Source organism: Achroia grisella, unplaced genomic scaffold (assembly GCF_030625045.1).
Source record: "Achroia grisella isolate CSIRO2021 unplaced genomic scaffold, CSIRO_AGI_Agris_v1 utg327, whole genome shotgun sequence".
NCBI classification, from domain to species: domain Eukaryota; kingdom Metazoa; phylum Arthropoda; class Insecta; order Lepidoptera; family Pyralidae; genus Achroia; species Achroia grisella.
The window spans coordinates 1,434,592-1,461,277 of NW_026712799.1; the positions used below are offsets into that span (position 1 = coordinate 1,434,592).

The 26,686-nt window shown below is 33.6% G+C and overlaps 3 protein-coding genes across 5 annotated transcripts in view; 1 reads left to right on the plus strand and 2 right to left on the minus strand.

The window, feature by feature from the left end:
• Nucleotides 1–528: 528 nt before the first annotated feature.
• Nucleotides 529–15,658, minus strand: LOC131843669 (rho GTPase-activating protein 39). Its single transcript, XM_059192356.1, has 22 exons — nt 15,590–15,658; nt 15,311–15,401; nt 14,568–14,660; nt 14,359–14,487; nt 13,585–13,727; nt 11,612–11,735; nt 11,315–11,417; nt 10,747–10,856; nt 10,208–10,306; nt 9,266–9,402; nt 8,864–9,016; nt 8,481–8,626; nt 7,118–7,234; nt 6,505–6,663; nt 5,877–6,163; nt 5,199–5,420; nt 4,177–4,382; nt 3,565–3,757; nt 2,902–3,033; nt 2,066–2,306; nt 1,298–1,452; nt 529–852 (listed from the first exon to the last, which is right to left on the minus strand). Exons 1-22 carry the CDS (start codon nt 15,601–15,603, stop codon nt 628–630), a joined length of 3,279 nt encoding a protein of 1,092 aa, XP_059048339.1. The 5' UTR covers nt 15,604–15,658; the 3' UTR covers nt 529–627.
• Nucleotides 15,659–17,097: 1,439 nt separating this feature from the next.
• On the plus strand, nt 17,098–26,301 carry LOC131843701 (dipeptidyl peptidase 3). Its single transcript, XM_059192396.1, has 14 exons — nt 17,098–17,289; nt 17,491–17,618; nt 18,192–18,344; nt 18,880–19,107; nt 19,531–19,657; nt 19,863–20,151; nt 20,261–20,514; nt 21,057–21,199; nt 21,333–21,444; nt 21,854–21,986; nt 22,663–22,786; nt 23,515–23,662; nt 24,120–24,293; nt 24,657–26,301. The coding sequence occupies exons 1-14, from the start codon at nt 17,154–17,156 to the stop codon at nt 24,815–24,817; spliced, it is 2,310 nt and encodes a 769-aa protein (XP_059048379.1). The 5' UTR covers nt 17,098–17,153; the 3' UTR covers nt 24,818–26,301.
• LOC131843700 (uncharacterized) overlaps nt 25,253–26,686 on the minus strand; it is a 46,434-nt gene continuing 45,000 nt past the window's right edge. For all 3 annotated transcript variants that reach the window (XM_059192394.1, XM_059192395.1, XM_059192392.1), the window contains one exon: nt 25,253–26,663. In XM_059192394.1, the coding sequence (XP_059048377.1) occupies nt 26,603–26,663 (61 nt within the window). In that variant the 3' untranslated portion in view covers nt 25,253–26,602. The remainder of the gene's footprint in view (nt 26,664–26,686) is intronic.

The window sequence follows — 26,686 nt, forward strand, 5'->3', positions numbered from 1 at the left end:
AAAACGGCGCACTAAACAATAGTAGTAACTAATAACAAACATGCAATCGTCTCAACAAACAAGTCCGCACGAAACACATTGCACATATACTTTTGTAAAGCTCAAGTCTAAATATAATTAAAATCACATCTCATTAAATATCTTTGGGTACAACCAAATAAAATTATATTATATAGCGTACAAAAATACAAAAAATATACAAGAATGTCAAATATAATTTGAGGGAAGTCAAAAAACTTGCCCGTATACCACGTCACTCGAACACTACATTCCGCACAGAATGATCAACAGAAATCACATAGACTAGACACAAAAATGTTTGGTTCAACGCAGTATACATACATACATATTTTATACAATGATATCGAGATACTCGGTTCGTTCACCATGCGCTGCCCCTCGGAAGCTAATAATATACTATAAATCTACACATACGTGATGAACGATTTGTGAATTCAACGAAAGAGCCGCGATCGACGGGCCGCTCGATGCGAGCGAAACCAGCGACTGACTACTTTCCAATTAACTATTTCGTTTCTATTACAATATTTAGCATACCATCGCCAGCTGTAGTCAGTATGTCACTTCGGAGACCACGTTGTTATTGCAATAACTGAGATTCATCGGTCACAGAAGATCTTGGACGTGGGACGTATCCAAATTGGTTATGAGAGTTTTGAGGAATGTCATCTCTTTACGCGCGTTTTCTAGTATGACCCTTGGATCCTGCGACGTGCAACGGAGACAGTTTGGTGCGAACACCATTGCCAAGTTAGCAGAGTCCATTTTGGTTTGACTTACTACTTCTGGTGCGGTGAACTGCTGAAGGAAACTGATCAAGTACGTGAGTACCTGTAATAGAAACATACTATATGTTTTTAATTTAAATAGCAGACAGGGTAATAAAATAAAATAATTTTATAATTTGCCGCTAGTTATTAATGTTTTTTACATACTCTCTATGTTGATATATCGACAATGTGACAATGGTATTATAATACAACACGTTTTATTGCTCTTACTTAAAACCATATAATAATGTGATTCTTGAGGAAAAACGTGCAGTAAGATTTCAATAAATAGTTATTCTCTAATAATTAAAAATTATAATTTTTATCTATATTTGTATTGTCAAAAACTTTAAATACAAATAATAATAATTTTTAATATGTAAGTATTATGTACATATTATATATAGTATATGATAATGTTTGTCCTATGGTTGACTGGTCTTGTGTTGTGCATTAAAGATTTAATAAATAAAATAAGTAAATAATTCTATGTGGTCGGTACTCACGAGTCGATTGAGAGGTGGCAAGCGCTGCAGCACACGAGTAGCGGCGGCGAAGTCCGTGCCGGCCGCCACGCACGGCCCGTACAGCGCGTCCGGGATCAAAGGCTCGTACAGCTCGCGGTACCACAGCTTCAATAGACTCGCCGGCGCGTGGGCATCTGTACGAACCACACATCACAATAAATCACTCTGATTAAATCAATCACATCAAAAGGTTTCTAGTTCAAAATTAGGCATGGCTTCTATGTTACTGATCGACTAGAATATTTATATATGTGGGAGTGAGATAGTTAATGACATAATAAGATATAGCGAGATGATTATCAAACACGTGTGAACGAAGATTAACGAGTGAGAGAGATATATTTATATGAGTGTGATAGAGAAAGAAAAAAAGTATGGATGGTGTACAAAGACGACAATGACGAGTAGATAATATTAGATTTGTTAGCATTTTTTCCTATGTATGTGATATGTAAACAAATCGATAATGCACATGGTGAAAAGTGCCAATCGTCATCTTTTCTTCAAAACTATGGTGTTACACATTCATATCCTATAATTTTACTGTCATATCACCCAATGACCATTATTCATTTACTTTATTTATTTTGTACCAAGTCTACGTCGATTGATAGTTTTATTTAGTAAATATATACTTAATATATTAATACTAATAATATAAATGTTTATATCGATCAAAATCACAACAATCAAATGTAACGACCATCAATGTTTCACTACTCTACAAGCTAAAAATAATGAAATTACCAGTGAGTGTGGAAGCATCCGGTAGCTCCCAGTTGTCGATCTTGGCTTTGAGCGCGTTGACCTCGTCGACGTCAGCAGAGACCCTGAAGATACCCTCGGTGTCGCGTCCGCTGAGCGCCAGCACCTGCTGCGACAGCGCCACCTGCACCCACGGCAGCTGCCGGTGCGGGAACCGCTCCTTCTGCAGCGCCATCACCTCGGATAGCGTGTTCCCGAACATTGACTGACGGAAGATTTGGATCTGGAACCATATAAATGATATATCTTACTAATAGTATAAACGCGAAATTTGTGAGTATGAGTATGAATGGATGTTTCTTACTTTTTCATGCAAAAGATTACTATGCGGATTTTGTCTATACTAAGAAGACTAAGCTTATAAATCACAATAACACATAGGCTATAAATTTTATGTGAGTGAAACCACAGGCACAGCTAGCATTATAATATTGTTGTGCATAGATATTTGCAACAGTAAATCAGCGATATTGCATTCCAAAGACTATACTGCGTTTTATTATAGAAAATAGAATGAACATTGCTCGGTTCAGTAATTTTAATGATGGTGCATCACTATCACTAAATTACTTCGTCATCCGAAATCGCAAAGTATTTCTACACTTTACCCATAAAATCGACAAAAATATATGTATGTATATCACCAATGTATTTAGTACAACTAAAAGCAGAACTGTATAAAATATGGCTAACAATGTAAAATGGAAGTAGATAAAACATTAATATCTAATGTAAAATGGAAGTAGATAAAACATTAATATCTGTACGGTCTCTCTTCTGGTAAAATATTAGTAAACATCTGTTAACAAAATACCCACCCTGGCCTGGTCTATGTCTTCAGTGGAAGGTTTACGTGGTTGCCTCTTTCCGCCAAAACCGATTCTCTCTAATCTCTTGCATGCAACCCCAGCATAGTGTGATACTTGAACGTGGATTGGCCATTTACCAACCTATAATTTATATTGATTTCATAAATTAACTTTTCTTATATAAATTGTACTTTTAGACTAATAAAAGGTATATAAATAACACTGGGTGAAAATTTGTAAGATACATTCCTATCACATTATATCTTTCTGGTTCTGAATTCTCATATCATATCAAAGAAACAAAAGTATTAGTGTACCAAATATTAATAGTAAGTATACCTTTAATGAGAATTATGAGAAAGAGAATACTAATATTTGAGGTTAACAGTTAATTTGAGAATTATGCAAATATCCGACAAGTTCCATTAATAAACATTGAATTTTGTACTATATATGCATAACCGACTGAAGTTATTCCTTCATATTACTTTGGCTTATAGCCACTATTAGGACCGTGTCTGGAGATTCGCAGTACACTTTCGACCTAGTTTAGACTCCAGACAATCACAGGGAACTAACTTACGTTTACTTAAACATACAAGCAGGAATAATGATCCTCGCGAGTGTTAAATAAGGATTATAATAGTGGTGCAAGTGAAGTAGCGGTGCGACCTCTGGGAAGGCGTCAGCGAAGGCGGGGTCGCGGTGCCGGTTGACGTAGTTGGTGAGCGCGGGCTGGAAGGCGGGCGACGGCGGCACGAAGGCCAGGCACACCGCCAGCAGCTCCCACCCGCGCAGCAGCGAGTCTCGCAGCGGGTTCTCCGTCGTCTGCCGGCACAGCTGCACGAACAGCTCGTCGCGCAGCCTACGATAAACCATTATTTTCATTTATTTCTAAGGACAAATTCACACAACGTATTACCCACAACGCAGCCATCGGGAGTAAGGCAATGTGTGTGAGATATTTATTCATTCACTCTTTACTGCACAATAAAACTTTACTACTTTAATGTGCAATAAAGGCGTAAATAATATTATATGCTGGATCAAATATTTAAAGACCTTTCGATATACAATATCAATACGTATTGCTGCAAACAAAAGAGTATTTTGTACCATCATGTATTTTAATTGTACATATCTTTACAGTAAGAAACCTCTCAATACTGAACTTTGCTTTGAATACAATGAGATCGATAGTGTGAATATTCTAATATTAATAATTCTAATACTTGTGCATCGGGACTTTTCACTAGACATTGGGTCAAACTGTTGTAGACGTACTTTTCGTTAGTAAACGTGGCATGCAGTATGTCCTGTGCAACGGAATTAAGCGTCATCCCAGGCCGTGCTTTTCGGTCGCCCATGTAGATTTGAACCAATCGGAAAAGGTCGATGGCCGCTTTTTTATGCGCCTTGTCCCATTCTGCGCCCACCATGGGAGCGCTGATTGATGATGACGTCCACGACAGCATGTCCCGGACTGACGCCTAGAAAAATGTGAACACGGAAATGTATAGTAAACCAAAATATAATAAGAAATAGATTGTTTTAATTGGCATACTAATTTAACAATGCATGCTGTATAAAAATAAGCTTATAAATATGCATCATAAGTTGATAGCAGCCGAGTTTCAGTGTCTGTCGATAGCAACTGCTTTTTGCCTATTTTAGGATGTCCGTGTCTCTATGACGGATATTCCTAAAGTAAAAAGAAAAGATGTATGTACCATTCTACAATATTAAAAAAATCTATTAATGGCCAGGATAAGTCAATGCGCTGCAAACTTATTTAATTGCAAATATAAATTAATATTTGTGATATTCAGGATTCCTATTTTTGGAAACTTGCTTGTGTTATAGTCATGTTTTCGAAAATATATAACATAGTCAGCAAATATTACAATGTATAAGAACCTTAAACATATTACTACTAATTGCGACGATACAAAACCTTTTTATTATTACCAGACCCCTTTCAGATTAAATTGCAAATTAGAGTTATTTTTGGGTCAAAATTATATTTACTATTGCTAATGGACAAAAAATGCAAAACACGTTACAATTTCTTCTAAGGTTTACTTTAATCAATCTTATGTAATTTAATCCATCATTATACTGATAATTATTTACATAGTATAAAACCAAGTCTCTCCCACTGTCTGTTCGCTAACAGTACAGATATTAATGTAATTTTCAGCAATAGAGTGATTTAAGAGGAAGTTTTATACATTAGTACATTTACATTCAATACACAAGTACATCCGTGCGGTATTGTATAAAATGAAAATAATAAATGTACAAACTTTTCTCCTAAAGATGCCCTTGTTGAAGTTGAGATTATCCTTGGCGAATATCTCGATGTCCTGCTCGGGCGGCGGCGGGCGCGTGAAGTGCGCGTGCGCCCGCACCGGGCTGTACAGCGCGCCGCCCGCGCCCGCCTCCGCGCCCGCGCCCGCCGCCACTGTGGCCCCACCCACGCCCGCTCCGCTCGTGGCACTCGCGCCACCGCCACCCAGCGACGACGTCTAAAAAATTCTTATATCAGTCAAATCTATTCAACCTAAGAACCTGGGTAGTCACAATTATATAAATACATCCTATGTATAGTAAAATCTTGTTTATATTGCTAAAATAATTTAAATTAATACAAGCTATACTATTCATATGTATGTTTTAACTCAAAAGAATATCAAATTTAAAAAATCGCACAAAAATGTCTGTATGTCTGATTAATTTATAGGATTTTAGTTTGAATTACAGAGTATGATATAATTCTTTAGTCGTCACGAATAACGACATTTGTGAGATAGCAAGAATGACAATATATTTGTAATTTATTCAATATCCTTTTCATTTCAATACAGACAATTCTCTTTTCATTAAGTGAACCCTCATATTGTTTGTATTCATATTATATAAAAATATATTATTAACATTAGAAAGACTAAACAATTTAACATATTATTCAGATGTAAACTCACTCTATGAATCCCCGGTGAAGGCTGTCGATCTCGATCGAAACCAACAAATGTATTATAATAAGAAACTCCATGGTTCATATATTCGACGTCAGACGGACGATGCGCGTACGAGTGCGGTAAGTACACTCCAGAACCGTCGTCATCGTCCGGCGTCCGAGCGCCGCCGTCCGACGACTCGTTGTCCGGTTCGTGGCCGGACAGAGAACGGGACTCGGAACCGGAGCGCGAGCGAGACCGAGACGAACCGGACTCCCCATCCGACCCGGATCCGCCGTATCGACCACGACCTTCAATAAAATAACATTTTTATAAGTCGGACTTTCAAAGTATGAATTATATATAATAAAAATCAGTCGATAATCAAGCATCAAATATAACTTATTATCAAAAATGGTATTCCTGCTAAGGATAGTGTAGATTATACTTTTTTCCATCAATGTGTGTATACTAATCGGAACAAACTCGTCTTCCACAATTCCTGCGACACAAGCCTTCAACTGTTTCGCTGAACTGAAGCGCAGGGATTGTTGTTAAAACATGTTAACTATATTGATTAATGTAGAAGTGTACAAATAAATAAATAAATATTGAACAATCTTAATAATTAATCCAAGTAAAAAAATCTAACTAGATAATTTGGCCTGCTGTATGATGTAGTCCTGAAGTGGCAGCAGGTGCTGCATGCCGCGCAGATCCCAGTTACAGTACAGCGGGGAACCTCCCCCGTCTTCCTCTTCCTCCTCGCCATCCATGGGTACTTCCTCCACTTCCACAGGTTTTTTGTGCCCTAAGAATAATTTTAATAAATATTGTTAGTCCTAAAAAGTAAATGAACCCGAAAATTGGTAGTGTAGTCATGAAATTACACTATAGTCACTGAGAAACAAATTCGGAATCTTATATTAAATTTTGATAGTGTTAAATTTTCTCATAATAGTCATGTAAACAAATGCCAGTTATTTTAATAACAGAATGTTTTATACTAAATCAATCACATTTTGAAGTGGACTTTAGGACTAAATCCGGTATTACATTATCCCGATGCTTTGCTAGCAAGATTGAGATAAAAAACGACCTAATGCTATTTAGGAGAAGAACTATTATGTAAAACCTTAGGTTTAAATATATACATAAAATTTTAGAATTTTGGTATAAAATACAAATTAACTCAATGTAGCCATTACTTCTTTAAAACATGGCTAGATCAGTGATATAACAGGACATATTAAAATTAAACTTACGTCGAGATTTGGTGCGATCACGAGGTGCAGGATTTCTTTCAAGGCGCTGATTGTGTTTCTGTACATTTGGCTCAGTTAGCGGAGGCTCTAAATTGACGCATTTCATTTTATAATTCACTGTGGACAAAAGAGTAAAATATATTTATTTTTATATAGCTGGAATGACAAATAAAGAATGGTCGAAAGGAAACTGGCACCGTCGCCTATATGAATAGATAAACAGTACCAGGGTCAGTCTGTGTGATATACTTTATGCACTCCCATTCTGTCCACTCCAAAAATGTAATGCTTTTACTGCAATATCTCATACTACAAACAGGAGCACAGTTTATTTTGTAAACTGTGCTCCTGTATGCAAGAATAGAATAGAATAGAATAGAAAATCATTTATTCAAATAAACTTACATTGAAGCACTTTTGAATAGTCATTACATTTTTTAATCTACCGCTCGTTCGGAAAGCTGTCTCATCACAAGAAGAACGAGCAAGAAACTTGCGTGTTGCTCTTTTAAATAATTTTATTATTACTTTACATTTTTAAGTTTAAGTGTGTGAATACAAACCACCAATTAGCACTAATTCTATTAAATACTCAAATAGAAATAATATTGAATATATAACCAACTGGTTAAACAATTAATAAGAGGAAATCAGTCATAGTGATTAGAGCAGACCAGTCCCTACAAGCAGGTCCCGTTCACGAGTATGACGGATGAGCCAGCCATCACTGCGCTCGACCATATTTTAGGGAGCCCAATGACCCGGCCCACCACGCCGCCACAAGTCTGGACATTTTAGTGAGCATGACTACTCAAAACACTAGACTACGTCAAAGCTACTTACAATTGCTATCTGATAGTTATAGTATTCACATTTTACATAAGAATGCATGCGGCAATCAATACAAAAACCGCTACGCTTTCATATTTCTAAAATCAATCAATTAAATCAAGAAAGCAATGAGAAAATTAAATTATAACGTTGTATGCTAATAAACTAGTTATATACTTGATATGTTGTCGTCTATGAATTCGTCTATCCTGTAATAGGCTTTCTTACACAAAAATTGTTTAATATAAGATTTGAATTGCCTCTCTGTCAGATTTAGTGCAGATTCTGGCAGTTTATTATAAAATCTTACGCAATTACCATAGAATGAATTACTGACTTTGTGCAGGCGGCATTTAGGTAAAATTAGCTTATTTGCTGCAAGCTGCATGAGAGACAGTTTTTTTCGATATGTTCCCCGTTTGAATTGGACGAGGGATCGGATCTGTGAGACAGATTTAACCTCGACTTTATACAAAGTCAATTTCAGTAAATTGATGTTATACATTTTCCACATTTCTAAATAGGGGCCTACCCGCGGCAATATTGTCCTGTTCATTCGCAGACGAAAGTCGCATGAAGTTGTGATGTGGCTCGTGTGGCCGCTGCTTGCTGCTGCCCGATGATGACGTCACTGATGCCTTACTTGAAGAATACCTCTCAGGCTCCGCTTGTTGGCGCCTGCAACGACAAATTCGCAAATTAACACCACATATAATAATAGACAAATAATCTAATATACATCATAGACAATCACAAAAACTACAGAACGCATTTTCGTCCATCAATAGATTTCTATACTCATGCCAAGATCAGGCGGGTTACTAATACGAAATAATTAATAGAATTTTGACGTCATGTATATTATATTTCCATATGTAAATTTTAAAAACATAATTATTAAATTGAGCTATGGACCTTGTGAACTCTCTTGCGGGATGCCAGTTGGCAGTGTTCTGACGAAGGTCAAGACTAGTCTGCCGGAAGGGTTTGTCTACGCTGTACACCGCCTGCTTCTCCGGATACCGATCCATCCGCTCCAGCTCAGCTAAACGATCCTTGTCTAAGTGCCTGTGAAATATATTACATTCGGAATCATCATTGTAAACATTTTTTATGTTATTGGAATGGCTGGAAATTGACAACCCATACTAAGCAATTCATATATTAGGTGAGATAGTCAATTGCCTTATTATCTGTTATAAAATTATTAAATCACAATAATCACAATGGAAACATTAATTTTATACTAAAATAAGTAAGTAGTTTTACATGTTTAGTCACGTTATATTAAAAAAAGGAGTATAGTAGAGACCATACCTGTCGGAGTACCTCTCGCGCGCATGCCTGGAGAGCTGATGCGGCCGCTCGAGGCTGTGTAGTACGCGCGAGCCGCCGCCCGCAGCCTCCGTCGCCAAAGATATCGACGACACCAGCGACGGCCGTGCCGACATGGTCTGACAATGGGAATCCCAGAGGGATGTTAACGTCAGTGAGGAAATTGGCTTTAAGCAGGACCTCTCAGGTGTATTCCCCTTAATGATGGTTTTTAAAAATTATAACAAGAACTGCAGTGTTACTTGGTTAGCCATTAATCCCAAGAAGGAAGTGCCAAACCACAGATAACAAACAACACAGATTAGAAAGTTCAATTGCAGTTGCATTCTATTACTTCTATCTAACAGTAATGGAGATTAGTAGCCTCATTGCATTTCGTATCTCAGGTCGATTTCCATAAAGTTCTACTTGCAATGAACTCGGCTAACTGACTACTCATCCAATAAAATACAATATGTTATCTTTCACTGGTGTCCAGTGTACCCAGTCCCAGCAAACTAATATTATAAAGAGAAAAGATGTGATATTTTGTTTGTAACATATGTATGCTCAAAAATTAAGCAATAATATTGAATTAATTGAAAATGCACAGAAAATATTAATTTTCTAATATTTTAGTTCGTAGCTCCCTAGGTCGTAGTGTTGTGGCTTAATATTTTAAAATCCTGAAGTACTTCAAGGAGATCGTGACTACACATCCTGCAGATACCAAAAATAACCTTTGTGTGTCTATTTATATTTGACTAATTCTCGGTGAAATCCAATCAAATATTAATCTGAGAGAAGATGGTAGTCTCTGCCCTTTGCAACATTGTTTTCAAATGGTGTTGTGTGTACTGACTACTCCATCGGACATAACAGGCGTGATACATTGTTTACACTGTTATGTCAGATTTATTTTATCTTTATGTTGTAGTTGCGTACCTGTAAGAATGGAGTAGGTTGTGGTTTCTGCAATGGACTACTTGGACTCTGAGGTGATGCAGAGTCACACGAAGAGCCTCCACCAGACTGTTGTTTTAACTGAAAAGAACAACAATTATTGCTAATTAATCTTTCATACTATAGAGTGTACTGAAAAATCTGTATATATATATATAAAACTTTGACATTTGACTTTGACAACTTTTATATATATATATAAAAATTTGACAAGTAAACATTCAGAATTTTTAATAATTAACAAAATCTTACTTAATCAGTTGTTTAAAGTAAGATTTTGTTAATTGTTGAAGTTTAAAAAAATTAATTTATCTTAAAGAACATAAATTCATTTTTTTAATGCATACATATTAGGAAATACCCAGACCGATACAAACGCTCATACTCATGATTAGAAATGTTAGTAGTCACATTGATCTAAAAGTATTTTCCTTTAAAGAATAATTATTAATGAGGAAGAAAAAAATAAATAAATCTAAAAAAAAAATTAGATTAGATTGTAATTAATATTAGCTGATTACCTTGCGCCTAGTTAAAGGTGTACTTTCAACGGATTTGAAATATTTCTCATGCATGGAATCGTCGGATGCATCCTTACGGGGTGATATAAAGCTGCCACTCCTATTTAAACCTACAAAAGAGTATTAAACATGTCATACTACAATAAAATATATGAATCGATTCGCCAGTACATTATTTTTTGATTATATATACAATGGAGGGTTCAAATAAAGTATAGAACCCAAATGTTTGTTATTGTCACACTTATCGCCAAAAATGGCTGATATAGATTTCCAATAAAAAAAACACTGCCACTGGTCAAACATATTATAAATTGGACCACTCCATTGAGATTGCAAATAAACATGCACTTATTTGTTAATTGGACAGTTAAACTGCAAGTCAAAGTACATTTCTTCTACTTCATTTCAATTTTCTGCATGTGAGTAAGAACTGCGGAAAGATTTGCCAAATATTTTTAATTATTAAAACAGTTAAATGATCAGTCGCGAAACAATCTGATAACAGTTATTATATGTATAAAAGAAGTCTTTTAAAATCAGAATTAAAGTAAGTAACAATAAATACCTCCATGGGGGGACCATTTGTCGGGTTCGTGCAAGGACGAGTGCGCTGGCGCTGCGGTTCGTTTGCGCAACTGCGGCGTACAGGCCACAGCAGCCGACAGCTCCTGTCACCAATACATAGTTACAGTGACTGGCACTGGTCATCTGGGGGGTGAAGGTTAAAGAATAGGAACAAACACCTTTGCCCCTAAAAAATTGAGTTGACGGCAAATTTCCTCAGGCAGGACGAATTACCAAAAAAAATTACTAAAAGTATACTAAACCTCTGAACTAATATATAAAAATGTTAATGAAATACCTGTTTCCTTCTCTGTTGGGCACTACTAAGGCTACTGTCTGATGATCGTCCAGAATCTGTATGCCGACACAACGCAGTAGTGCCGTCTTCGCTCAGCCTGCCACGTCGACTCTCCCCGCTGTTCCTGAATAATTTATATGGTTAAATTTTATATACATTTTCGTCAGGATGTTTGATCAACATTTCAAGAAAACCCTTTGGAAAAAATATAAAATATATAAATAAATGCATTATAAGCAACTGAATTGTAAGCAAAAATAAAATCGCAGCAAAAAACATGCAAACGTAAATAAAAATGTGCACGACGAACATTCACAAAGCGGACAGGTAAGTATATCTATGTAAATTTTCTATTGAATAAATGTATTATTACTATTCTAGTATTAAGTAAAATAGAGGAAGAGAAAAACATATTACGCCGACCCCAAATAAATGGGATAAGGAAGAAGCAGATGATGATGATGTATTGAGTAAAATAACTGTGTTGTATAGAAATCAAACCCGCAAATGTAGTAAAGCAGGTTGCTAAACAACTAGACCAAATAATTCCAGAAGAGTAATACACATTTTTTTATGTAATTGGAATGGCAATAAAATATATGGTAAGTGGCCACCGTTACTTATATACATCACATCATCGCGTCTGTGATACCACCCATTGGTTGGCATTCGGGAAGATTAAAAAGTTATGCCTTTTATCCTTTAATTTACTACCTTATATCACCCTACAACCTAAACAAACTGCTTGGCGGTTCAAATAGAGTTGTATCCATACACACGACCTTTTACAAAATCTACCTCCTTGTTCTTTTTTTTTTTTAACAATAACAGTCACGTTTGTATATATAACTAGCTGTTCCCGCTGTTTAAAACCTATTTTGTACATAAATATTTAAATATTTATGTACAAAATAGGTTTTAAACACCCGCGAATTCTTCCGCGTGGAATTTAACTTTATTTTCTAAAATAGAAGAAGCCTAAGTTACTCCTTATTACATCAGCTATCGTCAAAAAAAGTCCAGCCAGTCTAAATCGGTCCAGCCATTTCAGAGATCCGGAACAAACAGACAAAAATTGTAAAAAATGTATTTTTAATGTATGTATTCATATGCATATATTAAAAAACGGTTATTTCAATATTACAAACAGACACACCAATTTTATTTATATGTATAGATGTATAGATAATGAAAGTACTAGTTATTACAAATTTTATCAGTTTATTTAATCCCCAGCACCAATATGACATAATGGATACAATGACTTCTGATATCATTAACCATTAACTTATACATCGCAATAGGAATGGCCTAATTTCAATTTGATAAATGATATAATAATTGTGTCAATGAAGAATGTACATTTAAAGTAGGGCTGCTACAGTTAAAAAATACTAGTAATATTAATTGAAATTCTTAGTTAATTTTCATGAATAGAAAATGTAAAGTAGTAAAATTCACATTTATTTAATGACATTTCTTGCTTCAATATTTCATTTACATATGTTCTAGACCTAAATGAGTCATTTAAAGTACTGACAACTTAGAGCGTCAAATATCATCATTTTTAACATTTTCTATATCATATTTTCAGTATAGAACTATCAAAATCAAAGTTCTTTCTCAGTAAACAGAGCAAAAGAGTATGGCTATTATAATTCTGACTGCATAACTCATAATAGACAAATCCCTAATAGGAAACTAGCTGTTTCTGGAGACTTTATTTGCCTGTTTTGAAAAGAGATAAGTTATTTCTTGTGATAGAATCTATCTTAATGCATGCAAATGACATTATGAATATAGTGAAAACTTGACTGAATATATTTAGTTGTAAAATGGCTAAACAGACAGACAGATACACTTTTGAATTTACAATATTAGTACAAACTAGACAGGGGTGTTTCATAAAATCCCAAAAAAACAATAAATATTTCATCTTCCAAAATATAGACATATAGATAATAACTGCTTACCGATGATGATAATGTGACCTCCGGGTGCGTACAGGACTTGTCTGCGTAATGGTGACATTTTTAGCATTACTTGGTGACAGCTTGCTGGCGCTAGCAACAGTACTGTTTCCATTACTACTGATGGGATCAATTACAGATGGCACCTAAAATAGAAAAAACATATATTAGATACTAGAAATTTCCCTCTGCAGGACTTTCTTTTACTTTGTTAAAGTTTATATTGACCAAGTAATCAGAATATTTACATTGTAGGGTTCAATACAGAGAGTTGTCTGGGATCTATCGAAAGTATTATGAAGTTATTTATCTATACTTAGGAATAAATTATAGTAGTCCTAGAACTTGAATCTTTAAATTTTATCAATATGACTACATTTTTTTTCACATAATGTGAACTCAGGAAAATAAGTGAGAGATTAAATTTCATTTCTGTTTTTTGTAGAGTCAACAACAACCCAAAAGTCTTTGTAGCATTATAGTAAAAACATTTGTTTAATTCAATACTATTGCCTGGGAAACATATGGTTTTATGTGTACAAAAGCTATAAGATTTACCATAAAAAATACTGTTTACTTATGCAATAATTAAATATAAATTTTATTTTGATTGATTATTGATTAATGACAGACAGACAAATCTGCAATATTGAACCTATTACTAACAAATAAATATATTTTATTTATGTCCCATATTATGTACTTCAATATAGAATCAACATTTAGTTACTTTTTAGTAAATTATACATAACATTGAATGAAAGTCATATTTTTCACCTGAGGAGCAGCAAGATTAGTCTGGGTAGAGCTTTCTCTTCTTTTTTGAGGGTCAGTGTTTTGTTTCAAAGTTTGTAATTTTGCTAAGGGTATTATGTCACAGTCTGTGGGTCTATGCCAGACAGTTGTCTGTAAAAAACATAATTAATAAGTATAGATGTTGTAACAATTTATTTTATGTTAATTATAAGTCATAATTAAATACAAACCTGGGTAGAAGCATTGTAATAATAAAATCTATGTGTGTTAATATCAAAAAGTTCCCACCATTGTGATGAATCTGTCCGTTTGACTTTAACTCCCTGCAACAAGATATTGTACAAGAACTAAATTAACTATATACTGTAGTACCATATCCAATCAAATATATCTACAACTAAAATTTAAATTGATAATTGATGAAATGAAGTGAAAGATTTATGTACTACAAGCTAACTAAAGTAGAGTTAACTCTCTATTACTAAAGTTGTTCATAGTAGTATTTGACCAATTTTAAACCAAGATTTTTAGATAATGATAATCTAGAATCATCCATTATTAATTATAATAGAAAAATTTTAAATTTTCCCATATAATAATAGTATAAAAATCAAATGAAGGCTCTACACACTGGTCAAGATACTTGAGCAATAAAGTAGCCAGTCAGTATTGCAACAAGTTAGTAAACTGAGCATACATTATTGACCTTGCAAGACAACTTACTTCATTAATTGCACTTGTTAGTGTAAGTACTTTGCTTTATATATGTTTATAGGGTGAACATTACTGGGTTCTGTTGGTAATAAGAGGTGAATAAATTCATTGTTATTCAAAACTATCCTGTGGGTATATTAAAATTGAAATTTTCATGAAAACATATGATTTCAAATTTTTATTAAATTATTTCAGTATTCAGAATGATACTTAAAAATTGAAAGTCTATCCCATATCTTGATAAGTACAAGAATCTTACCTCCGGTGGATCCCAAACGCATTCTCCTGTTGTTAGGTTAGCATACATATGCTCCTTTGTTTTGGGCTCTATAATTTCTACCCATTCCACCCTAGAATAGAACATATCAATAATTAAACCTCACCTCTATATTATTAAGAACACAGTCACAATATAATAAGAATTCAGGGCGTGACATTAGCGATTTCCGTATACTTTATTGATTTTGCAACTTTCAACTACGGATACAGGAAGCAATTTCACAAAAAAAAAATACAATTTTCTACGAAATCAAATTACCTTTCCGAAGACATTTTCAGTGAATATTAATAACTGACCTAAACTCTATATACTCATCGTAAACAATTAATTTGACCTAAAATACGGATGATATTAACGAAATAGCTTCCATGTTGAATGTTTACTTCATTCATGATTATTAAGTTCGTTCGGATTGCGAAATCAAAACTAGAGGGCCGATTGCCCCCATTCGATATATTTCATGTCGATTGTAGTTTAGCGCAGTCACACACTAGCGTTCACTGACGTACTGTAAAATTGTGTTAGTAAGGAAGGAGAGTCCATGTACGACACGATTTGGCATTTAGCAATTAGCAAATTGACATGTGAAGAGAATGAGGCTAGTTGAGTTAGTCGATTATTAAAGCATGATCTGAATTAGGATAAATATGCTCCGCGGAAAATTGTCTTGGAGGTTCCAATTTTTGTTACACAGAATTTTCATACAAACTCATTGTGATACTTTACTATAGTATTCTCTAAAAAATAATTATTAATTTCTGTTCTTCATGTTTATTACTTCTTATTTCTTTGTATTTTACGTCTATCGTCTATCAACTCCTGTTATTGTGTAGTAACAAAACTATAATATATAATTATACGTTAATATATATAATTATACGCATTTGATAATAATAATAAGCAAATTAACTGTGTATGCACACTTGCCATCTTATGAGGTATAGCTTTTATCAATGATTTAGAATAAGATTGAGAAAATGTAAAATGTATATGTACAATGGAACATTTTGTATAAATGTATTTACTTAAGAGACACAAGACTTTCTCCCTAAATATTTTTAAATGAAGCCAGGATGTGAAAATATCCCGTGTACTAGATAAAGTAATATAAAAAAAGATTATTATTTCACATATTATGTTTTTATACACTTCTTAATAAAGTGTACACGTTGAACCTGTCAGCAAACTTTGAATAAGCACGCTTACTAAAAAACAATGATTAAACTTTTAAAAACTAGTTAATTTTCTTTTTCTTTCACCTTTTTCTCTCCGCGGGGGGGTGGTGTGGCGAATATACTATCATCGTGCGGCAACACCGTTGCCTAGTTACGATGGGGCAAGAAGAATAACAAGCTTGGCATTCGAGACCGAATCACTTTCTTGTACATACCTATATATTCATTGTAAATATTTCGTAATTATAAATATGTACATAGCAACAATCTGGACTCATCATTTCACCTCCTTCTTTCCCGCTGCTGCTACAAGAACACAACATAAACATACATAATAGCGATAACAGTATAGACGCTAAAATCTCTAGTCATACTGCTATACCTGTATTGTCATTCGTTATACTATCGATTACTGTGTGCTGTGTCCAAAACTGTCATAAATGTCAGTCTGAGTGGTAGTGTAATTATTCTGTGCTGAATTTCTGAATTAATTTAGTAAAACTCATTCAATTGCCTGTTCTTTTTCTTATTGTTAACTATTCAGTATTTTCATATTTTACAAGTTATTTTGCTTATTACAAGTCAGTAAGTACATTACAGTAAAAATACATATTTTAATTTATTTTACCATCACCAAAACAGATTAAATGTTGCGTACCTTGGGTGTTAACCTTATAAAATGCCGGCGCCCTATTACTGCTGATTCATTCGTTAGCAATTATTGCCGTATCTCTTCAAAAACTATTCAGTCTAAAACAGCTGTATCGACAAAAAGAATTAGCGGTCAGTAAATATTAAATAATTATACTTTAACAGCCAGCTGTAGATTTCTAAATTAAGTTTAGTTCACTTTTTTTTTTAATTGATATATTCAAAATGATTCTATATTCAAAATTTTTAATAATCACTAATTTATAAATTCCATAATAATTATATCCTCTCAAGCATTTTCAGTACTATGTACCTGTAATTTGTTAATTTCAGAAATGACTACTATTGATAAGTCAAATTATTTACTGCCCAATAATCAACGATTTGTGGAATTAGACAGTTCGCAGGCATTTAATAATCTAACAAAACAGGAAAAGTTATATGCACATTACTTGAGTCAGGTATGTTATTTTTAATTTATGTATAACTGGCTATTTGCTCCAGCTTCACACTGGTGTATATAAATATTTTATACATATAAAGCCTCCTCTTGAATCACTGTATCTATAGCTAAAACTGCATTAAAATCTGTTATGCAATTTAAAAGATCTAAGTAAACAATTGGTGGACGTGACTTTTTTATACTATGTAAAAATACTTATACACATAATTTGATGCTCCAATTATTTTAGAAGTCTTTTCTGAAAGATACTTTTCTAGAGGTAAAATGAATTAGAAAATAAAAAAAATGTAAATAATGTGTTATTACTTTCATTTCAGCAAATTCTGCTCCTTTAAAATGTATCTTCCTGAAAAGACTTCAAATACATGGAGTTTTGAATTATTAGTTCATAAAATCTTGATTTTTCTTTAATCTTTTAGTTGTACCTCTTCTCTTACTTATACCATATGTACAATATGCTATACATACTGTGTTATAAAAAGTTCCAATATATTCTATAATATTTTTGTTAAGTTTATTTATAATAATTTTGCACCTAAAGATAATTTAAAGTACCTAAAATTTATTTCAGGCGGCTTGGAATGGTGGGCTTATAGTACTTATGCAGACAAGTCCAGAATCTCCTAGGATCTTCTCTTTGTTGCACAGAATTTTTGTTGGAGAGCCACTGGAAAAATTGAGAGAATCTGCTTTAAAAGCTGGAGTAACCGAGGATGATTTCCAGGTAGATTACATACTAAGTAATAAAAATGAATGTGTATCATAGCTACTAAAATAAAAAATAGAAATCCTGATATGTTATAATAGTATAGTGTCCTGTGCTCATTTTTTTAGGTGGTAAACATTTCTGACTACCATGAAAAAGTCTTAATCTATCTGTTTAATATGACAATCACAAATAATTACTTTCTATTAGTTAATAATAAAATCAATATCAGATCCAGATGAAACCTCACAAACTTTACCTCTTTCTAATAGAGATATATTATTATATATCAGTATAGATACAGATATCCTGAAACTCTGTGTACTTACATATAGTTTTTAGTTACCACAAAGGATAGTACCTTTTGATAACAGTTAAGTTACAAAAATTATTACTATTATTATTCTACTAACTACAAAAATATGCCATTCATAACACTACTGATACAGAAACCACTTCCTAATTTGTTTTGGTTTGTTATCTATGATTGAATTCTACTTTGTGGTTGCCATTTTTCCTGTTTATTATATATTGTTATATATTTCGGTTTCAGGCATTCCTTGTTTATGCTGGCGGTTTGTTCGCCAATAGTGGAAACTATAAGGGTTTTGGCGATACAAAATTCATTCCAAATTTATCTAAAGAATCTTTTGAGAGTATTGTGAAGGCTTCTAAAGCCTATGAGAATGATACAACACATATCACGAAATTGTGGCAAAACACGCAGAATGCTATTTATAGTTTAACACCTAGACTTACCAGTCTTGGTTTGGCTGATAAGGTATGTTTGAGTTAATCATTCATATATAGTGTAGGTAATAAAATATATTGATAAGAATTAAATATATTTACAGTTTATGGATGTATCATGTAGGTACACATAGGTAAAAAATTGTAAGAAATGTTGCGGGAAAGTATAAGTGTAGAAAACAATATTACTGTTTTTTTTATAATGATTAATAATAAAGATACACTTGTGTGCATAGATAGAAATGAAAGTTTCTCCGTTATCTATGCTTGCCCTGGTATTTGGCGTGAAGATATAGATAGATAATCTTTTCAGTTATTTCCATTTTTCACACACATTTCTACAAGTTTTATCTACTATATTTCAACGCTAATGTATATACAGAAATACAGTAATCATAAGTTTATGGTGTGAATCGGATTACTCACACTTGAACTATATATCTATTTATTATAGGGTATTACAACATATTTTTCAAGTAATTGCACTGAAGCAGACTCAAATTTGGTGAATGATTGGATGAAGACCAAACGTTTAGAAGCATATATTTGCCGTACATTTAAGACTGTCGCAGATGATGGATGTAAGTCTGCACTACTACTACAGCTACTTTAACAAAATCTTTTAATACTTTTAATAAAATTAATATCCAGTAATAAAATATTCATAATATTAATTATTATTATATAAATTTTCGACATTAATCAACATATGTGCATGTCCCATTACTCATTTTGTTATTATCTTCATTTCTCTTTTAAATTATAATTTTTAAAAATTTTATCCAGTATCATTGTTTACGGTTCACTTGGCGAGTGTACAAACAACATCGAAATCTCAATTAACTCTGGATAAAGAGAAATACAAGGGCGCGTATTTTCAAGTCACCCGCGGAGACTATTCGCCTTTGCTAAAAATAGTCAATGAAAATCTGGCCAAAGCACAACAATATGCAGCTAATGATAATGAAAGGAACATGCTGAAACATTATATAAACAGTTTTAACGAAGGCGATTTGGAAGAGCATAAAGAAGGTAGCAGATTCTGGATCAAAGACAAGGGACCTATTATTGAAACGTGAGTGTTGTTTATTTTTTTAATTTACTGTTGACTATGACTTAGCCTAATACCAGATGCTGTCTTGTCGTGAACTTATGTATATTTTAGTAAATTTTTTATTTGGCAGATATCAAGGCTTTATAGAAACCTATCGGGATCCAAGCGGGCAGCGTGGAGAGTTCGAAGGCTTTGTGTCAATGGTCAATAAAGAGATGTCAAAGAAGTTCGGCATTCTAGTAGATGGTGCAGAGCGTTTTATCAAACTCTTGCCATGGGGCGAGGACCTCGAAAAAGACACATTCCTCAGACCGGATTTTACCAGCTTGGATGTACTCACCTTCTCTGGCAGTGGAATACCGGCCGGCATTAACATTCCAAACTGTAAGCATATTTTTAATGTTACATAATTAATAGATATATCATTTCATTTTTCACAGTATTAATATGGTTCAATAAGGTTTAATAATAATTCTTTATTTATATAGGATTGCTGTAGATATACTATGTAATCCATTACTGTGATAAATTTATTGCCTTGATCTCATACTCATCCCTCTTCTTCTCTTCCACTCTATCTTTCACAGATTGTGACAGTGCCAGTGACCACTAGTCATCTAAAAAATTACCAATTTTGAATTAAGATGCAAATATTGTATTTGCATCGTTTCTGCCAACAGGTTCATTACCACATTACATTGCGGATTTTTAAGGTTCTCTATTTTTTGACTCATTCTTGCATTACTCTTGTTCATTAATTACTTCCTCATTGATATACTCCTACCATCTGTTTAAATATCAATATTTGTAGTTTTAACAATGTTAGATAAACAGAAGAATAAAAGAAGAGAGAATTCGAGTGATATCATCTTACATAATACTATGGTAATAGAAATTATATAAAAAAAATGCAATGTTTGTTTCAGACGATGAGATTCGTCAAAACGAAGGTTTCAAGAACGTATCCCTGGGTAACGTGATACCCGCCGCATACAAGGAAGCCATTATACCATTCTTGTCTGAAGCCGATAAACGACTACTTGAGAAGTACAGAGTCGCCGCTTTCGAGGTACATATGCCGATGAATTAGCAAACTTGAAGAGATCATTCTTATATACATTTCATAGTCGAAACTGATTACTATATCTAAAAATTTTTAAAACTAAATTTGTTATAAACCTGACATTATTTTTATTAAACAGTTGCAAGTAGGATTGCACGAGTTGTTGGGCCACGGCAGTGGCAAACTGCTGCGGCAGAATGCCGACGGTAGCTTCAACTTCGACCAGAAGAAAGTCAAAAATCCACTCACAGGTAAGCTGATACATTTCCTATAATATGATGACAATTTTATGATACATGAAGCCAAAAGAATCGGCCAAAATATTTTGTAAGCCTTATTAAAAAACAGTTCCGTTAAGCTCGTTTGAAGTTGTAGCATTTTAGATCATTAAGTATACACATTATGAGTCTGGAAGGTCAAAACAATTGGGTGCGATAATCCCACAGGACAGCCAACCAAGAATTAGAAATTAAGCTATACTGAAGTAAATGTATACATATATTATTTTTATAGTATTAGTTGCTTCTAATAATAATAAGCTTTTATTACTTAATTTCAATAGCAATACTGCATTTTTTTAAATGTGTTAGAAAAACTTCATACATACTTAAAAATCCTTGAAAAATATTGTCTATCTATATCAATACATTATTTTTTCAGGAAAGTTAATAGAATCATGGTACTCTGAAGGCGAGACATATGACAGCAAGTTCACCACTTTGGGCTCAGCATTCGAGGAGTGCCGCGCTGAAGCTGTTGGCTTGTACCTGTCTTTAGAGCCAGAAATATTGAAGTAAGACTCCAGAGTTAATAATAGATTTAAAATAATTAGAAATTATTTTACGGTAACACTCATTCTAACTTTGATTCAGGCCGTTGTAATTTCGATACCTGTGTGAATTGGACGGGAGATCGATTAAAGGGGATATGAATATTCATATCCTCTTCAATCCGTTCTCCCGTCCAATTCAAACGGGTATCGAATTGCCCTAGCGTGGCTCTCATACTAAAGTCGCATTCGTCGGGCAGAAGTTGACCTTCAACCGCTCTAAAAGTACTTCCGCGGGTTTGGAGTGCCAGCTGCCATCAACAGTACTGGGCAGGTGATAGTAATATATTCTGGGATACCTGTTAGACCTTCAAGCGGTCGTAGTTAATAACGTTTATGGTGAATATGAAGTAACTGACCTTACTTCATACTCATACCATCGTACGGCCAACGGGTTACGCTACTGGGTTACCAGATGAGGATGATAAAATAATCATGAAGTCGGGTAAGTTAGGAGATGGGGAATTTATTGGAAATACATAGCTGGCAATGTGACTATTGTCCATTTATTGTCCATGTTATTAAAAAACAGAACAGTATGTGTCGTTGCGGTATATAGGGGATATACCGCAACGACACACACTGTTCAATCTGCCGATGTTAATGCGGCGAAGCCATTAACACTAATATTTGTATGCAGGATCTTTGGGCTTGAAGGCCAGGAAGCAGAAGATGTTACATATGTGAACTGGTTGAGTTTATTGTGGAATGGCGCTGCGAAGGCCACAGAGATGTACCAACCTTCCACCAAAACTTGGTTACAGGTAGCCTTTTTGTAAATTACAAATATTTGCAAATTAGTATTAAGTGGTAGTGGTAGTGGCGGTGGTATCACGGGTGTTTCATAATGAAATAATGTCTGCAGTATTGTTCAAGAATAGGAACGGCAGTTATACAAACATTATACTCATGAATACAAATATTTGTACAGTGCAAGGAATTGAACCAGCGACACTGAGATGTAAGGCGGTCTGACTAACCACTATTATTTTTTTACCAAGATTACCAAGTTCGTCAAAATAGTCGTGGAGTGTCTACTACAATATAGGTCGAGAGCTTAAATCTGGCCAACACAAAAAAAACTTTGTGTAAATTTTTATTTCTGACCAGTGCTCCAAACATCTCTTTGCCAAAACAAAACCGTAATCCGAGAAACGTCAGTAGGCTTGCATGCCGCCACTATTTTATGATTAGGCTTCTGTCTACCCCATTTGGAATGATGACGAGTTGACGATAACTTATCATTCCTTATTAAGCCCGTGTCTTCACAATATTTGTGAAATCCACTTCTGCGGAAGACGAGACGGTTACTTAGTAATGCATTGTACACCTATTGATATGAATTATTGTTACTGATTTATACATGTTTAGGAACTATTATTTGATAATCTAAATGTCTAAATAGATGTCTCATATTGTAACAATATGTGACATCTAGTTAAATTTGGTATTTAAAAAAGTGTTTATTTCTATGAGTTATGTTGCCAAACAGGCGCACGCGCGAGCCCGTTTTGTACTCATGCGACTTTTGGAGTTGGAAGGCAACGGGATGCTAACCATAACAGAATCGGAACCTGGCAAGAACTTATTGGTCACGCTACAAAAGGATCGTCTGGCTACGGACGGAAAGAAAATTATCGGTAAGTTTTTGTATATATATAGTAATAAAACCATGAAGTATATATTCAAATAGCCTACTCCTGGTAGGATATTTGATTAACTTTGTAATTGTACCTGAATATTCTCTGTGAACACACGAGTGTGGACAATGGAACCAAAATAATAATTCTCTTACAATGGAACCTTGGTGGCTTTATGTTGAATTTATTATCAGTATTATTATGCTAATAGTGTAATTAATTGAAAAATTCGTCCAAACTTTCTTCGCGAAGTTTTATAGTTTTTATATACTTAGATAAATAATATTGAACAAGTTTTATCAAAATTTTTGTAATTTATAATGAAATAACAGTACAAAAATATGCCTCAGTATTAAGTACCACATTTTTAAAAAATTTAAAAGTTCGCGTGCCACTTCTTTATATACAAGGAATATAAAAGTTAGTCATATTGTTAAGTATGTAATCTATTCTACAGGTGACTTCCTAGTAAAACTGCAAACAATTAAGGCGACAGGTGACGCGGCAGGCGGTGAACACTTGTTCGAAAAGTACAGCCGCCTAGATGGCGTCTGGTCTCGCTGGCGTGACATAGTTATGTTGCACAAGCAACCGCGTAACATATTTGTGCAGCCCAATACAATTCACAAGGGTATGTACGATTTTGTTTTAAAATACAAACTTTCTTTTCAGTTAAGAGGTACTTTTCCTTTTCTTATATCGAGAAAAATATATGAAATAAAAATGCTAATTAAATTAGATTTTCATTTTCCATTTAATACCAATGCTATGTTTATCAACCGACACTAAGCTTTACTTAAGAAATTATATCAAGGTATTCATAATCGAAATTTAGTTTCGATACTGATTCGATCAGTCAACTATGCCTAATATAGTGCTAAAATATACATACAAACTAGTGTAGTTTCAAAAGCTTTTTTTACATCTATGAATATAATTTAAAAATACTACAACTATGATCCCTTGCAATATTGTACTTATTATTCATTTGCAGATGATAGCGCTGAACTAAAACGTTACCCGGCGAGTGCAGAAGGCATGGTCGCATCATGGGTGGAACGCTTCCCACGCGCGGGCGTTGACGATGTTCTCGAACAACTGGCAGAGGCCGACGGCAAATATTTTACGGAACTACAGACACTTGCAGCCGCATAATCTATATAACTGAATTTTCATAATATACTTATTTACTTCTGTGTATTAAAATTATTTCGTTACGACAAAGCAATTATCTTCTCTATCCCAGAACATGAATTCAATTTTATATAGCTATTTTATTCAATTAAATGAAAATTATATAATATTCATTTAATTGATGTGCTAAGAAGACGTCCTGAAATCACAATCAAAATACCAGCCTTAGGATGTAATAAATGCAAACACGCGTGATATGGGAAAATACAAAAACGTACTGATTTTAAAAAAGCCTCCCCCTTCCCGTACCGAGTGTATAGCCCGTTTGTAAATGTGCCAAAATTACGCAAAACTCTTTATAAAGCTAGAGGAGTAATGCAGTTTGTATTATTGTAATAAGTCGAGGTCATAACTTATACTCAGTCATAATTTATACTTATAAATAAAAATCCGTACTTCAACTATATAATTTATTCACATTCAATACAAAACATGTGTGATCGTAATTTTAATATTAATCAAATAATCACAGATGCTGCGCAATCACATTTACAGTAACTAATAAGAAAAATATTAAAACTCGCTACACACCAATAAATAATTTCAATTCTAGAAAAAATAAATAGATCGAGATGTAGAATATGTCAATCAGATGTAAAATTATTGCTTTTGCAATATTAAATCGCAGTCAATTTATTTGAAAAATATGTGAAGTGAGTTATAGCAACGAACATAAATATATCAACTGGTATATAATACTATTTGCTCGGATGACGATCTTGTTACACAGATCTACAAAACATAATACATACTCAAAACCGTTGCTAAATGACACGCGTTTGCGTAAGAAATTATAATACGTTCAATCTATAAATACAAGTTACACCTAACGAAATCGTCTAAGCACCATTCTATTCGATAACCGATGTGACTTAGCATCAATACTATATGATTATGATAAACATTTAAACTTAAACTTGACTTAGGGTCGCATAAATAAAATGTAAATTGATAAAAACTATAAAAAATTAATATTAATTATATTGAGTAAAACATATTTGTGCAAACACACACATAAAATCGTGTCATTTTATTTATTTAAATAAAATGGACTAATATCAAATCCAGTCACTTATATTTTATAAAGGCACGTAAGAATCAATTTACAATAAACGATTAACAAAGAAAATCTGTTCTTTATGAAATATAATATATTTTTATTTTATTAATCGGTATTTATATATCATTCTAGTAACTTCATTCAGCCTTAGGCTGTCGAAAATATGTTGCAGCCACTGCAATTTTAAACAAAGCTAACAAAGGAATATAGAAATTAATATGATTTAAATTCTTATTTTTATAATTTTAGGAATCTGTAAATCGGTACTATTATTACATTTGCTCTCTGTAGTCTATATTATAAGCCATTACAATATTTTTCCAATAACTCTAGTACGTAATTTCGACGGAGATTCATTCTTGTAGTATCTACGTTTGTCACTAAAGACAGTCTTATGAAAGTTCTGCCATTTATGAATGATATTTAGCTAACATTTAATTATATTTATTAAACATAGAGAACTACTATTTGGCAAGAATTTGTCTATACAGCCTCGCTCAGATCTAAATCTTATTAGAGAATCTAAAAGTTGCGTAGGTTTCTAAACATAGTGGAAGCATATTCGAGGTCCTGTCCATCAGCTAAACTAGTAAACACTGTGTGGCAAAAATGTTTTGAATAACAAATGCTTAAATAAATCACAAACGATTTCTTCAAAATGACGACCAATACATCAGTAGTTCCTCTCAGTCAACTTTCTCAGCGCATTCTGCACCGTCGCCTTCGCCTTTAGATGAGATATGGGATCTGTAACATTACAATATTATCAT

Coding starts and splice junctions, on each gene's coding strand:
- LOC131843669 (XM_059192356.1), bottom strand. Junction 4,383..5,198: donor AGGGCATCTTTAGGAGAAAA/GTTTGTACATTT, acceptor ACATTTTTCTAG/GCGTCAGTCCGGGACATGCT. Junction 853..1,297: donor TGCCACCTCTCAATCGACTC/GTGAGTACCGAC, acceptor TTTCTATTACAG/GTACTCACGTACTTGATCAG.
- LOC131843701 (XM_059192396.1), top strand. CDS start 17,154: ATGTTGCGTACCTTGGGTGTTAACCTTATAAAATGCCGGCGCCCTATT. Junction 18,345..18,879: donor TAACCGAGGATGATTTCCAG/GTAGATTACATA, acceptor TTTCGGTTTCAG/GCATTCCTTGTTTATGCTGG. Junction 24,294..24,656: donor GCCCAATACAATTCACAAGG/GTATGTACGATT, acceptor ATTCATTTGCAG/ATGATAGCGCTGAACTAAAA.